This window comes from Myotis brandtii, unplaced genomic scaffold (assembly GCF_000412655.1).
Source record: "Myotis brandtii unplaced genomic scaffold, ASM41265v1 scaffold131, whole genome shotgun sequence".
Lineage (NCBI taxonomy): Eukaryota > Metazoa > Chordata > Mammalia > Chiroptera > Vespertilionidae > Myotis > Myotis brandtii.
Genome location: NW_005354632.1, coordinates 4920235 through 4920499, shown reverse-complemented (window position 1 = coordinate 4920499; position 265 = coordinate 4920235). Strand labels below are relative to the sequence as shown.

At 69.8% G+C, this 265-nt stretch overlaps 1 protein-coding gene across 1 annotated transcript in view; it reads left to right on the top strand.

Moving 5' to 3' along the window:
• Positions 1 to 265, top strand: part of SYPL2 (synaptophysin-like 2) — a 21794-nt gene that overhangs the window by 8860 nt on the left and 12669 nt on the right. Inside the window, exon 2 of the mRNA XM_005860115.2 lies at positions 158 to 232. Within this exon, the coding sequence (XP_005860177.1) occupies positions 158 to 232 (75 nt within the window). The remainder of the gene's footprint in view (positions 1 to 157; positions 233 to 265) is intronic.

Genomic DNA, 265 nt, shown 5'->3' with positions numbered 1-265 from the left:
GGTACTCCGCGTGCCCCCGGGGCGCTCACCGCCCCCCTCCACCGGTGTGTGGGGACCCTTATTCTGCCCCCTCTCCTGGGCGTGGGTAGGAGAAGGGGGACCAGCGCTTTCCCGGGGTCCCCCCTGCCCTGAGCCCTGGACCTCCCTGTCTTCGCAGGTGGACCAGCTGTTCGCGGGGCTGCACTGGCGGCGGCTGGAGGAGCCGCTGGGCTTCATCAAAGTTCTCCAGTGGGTGAGTGGCTGCCCAAGCCGCGGGCTATTTCGG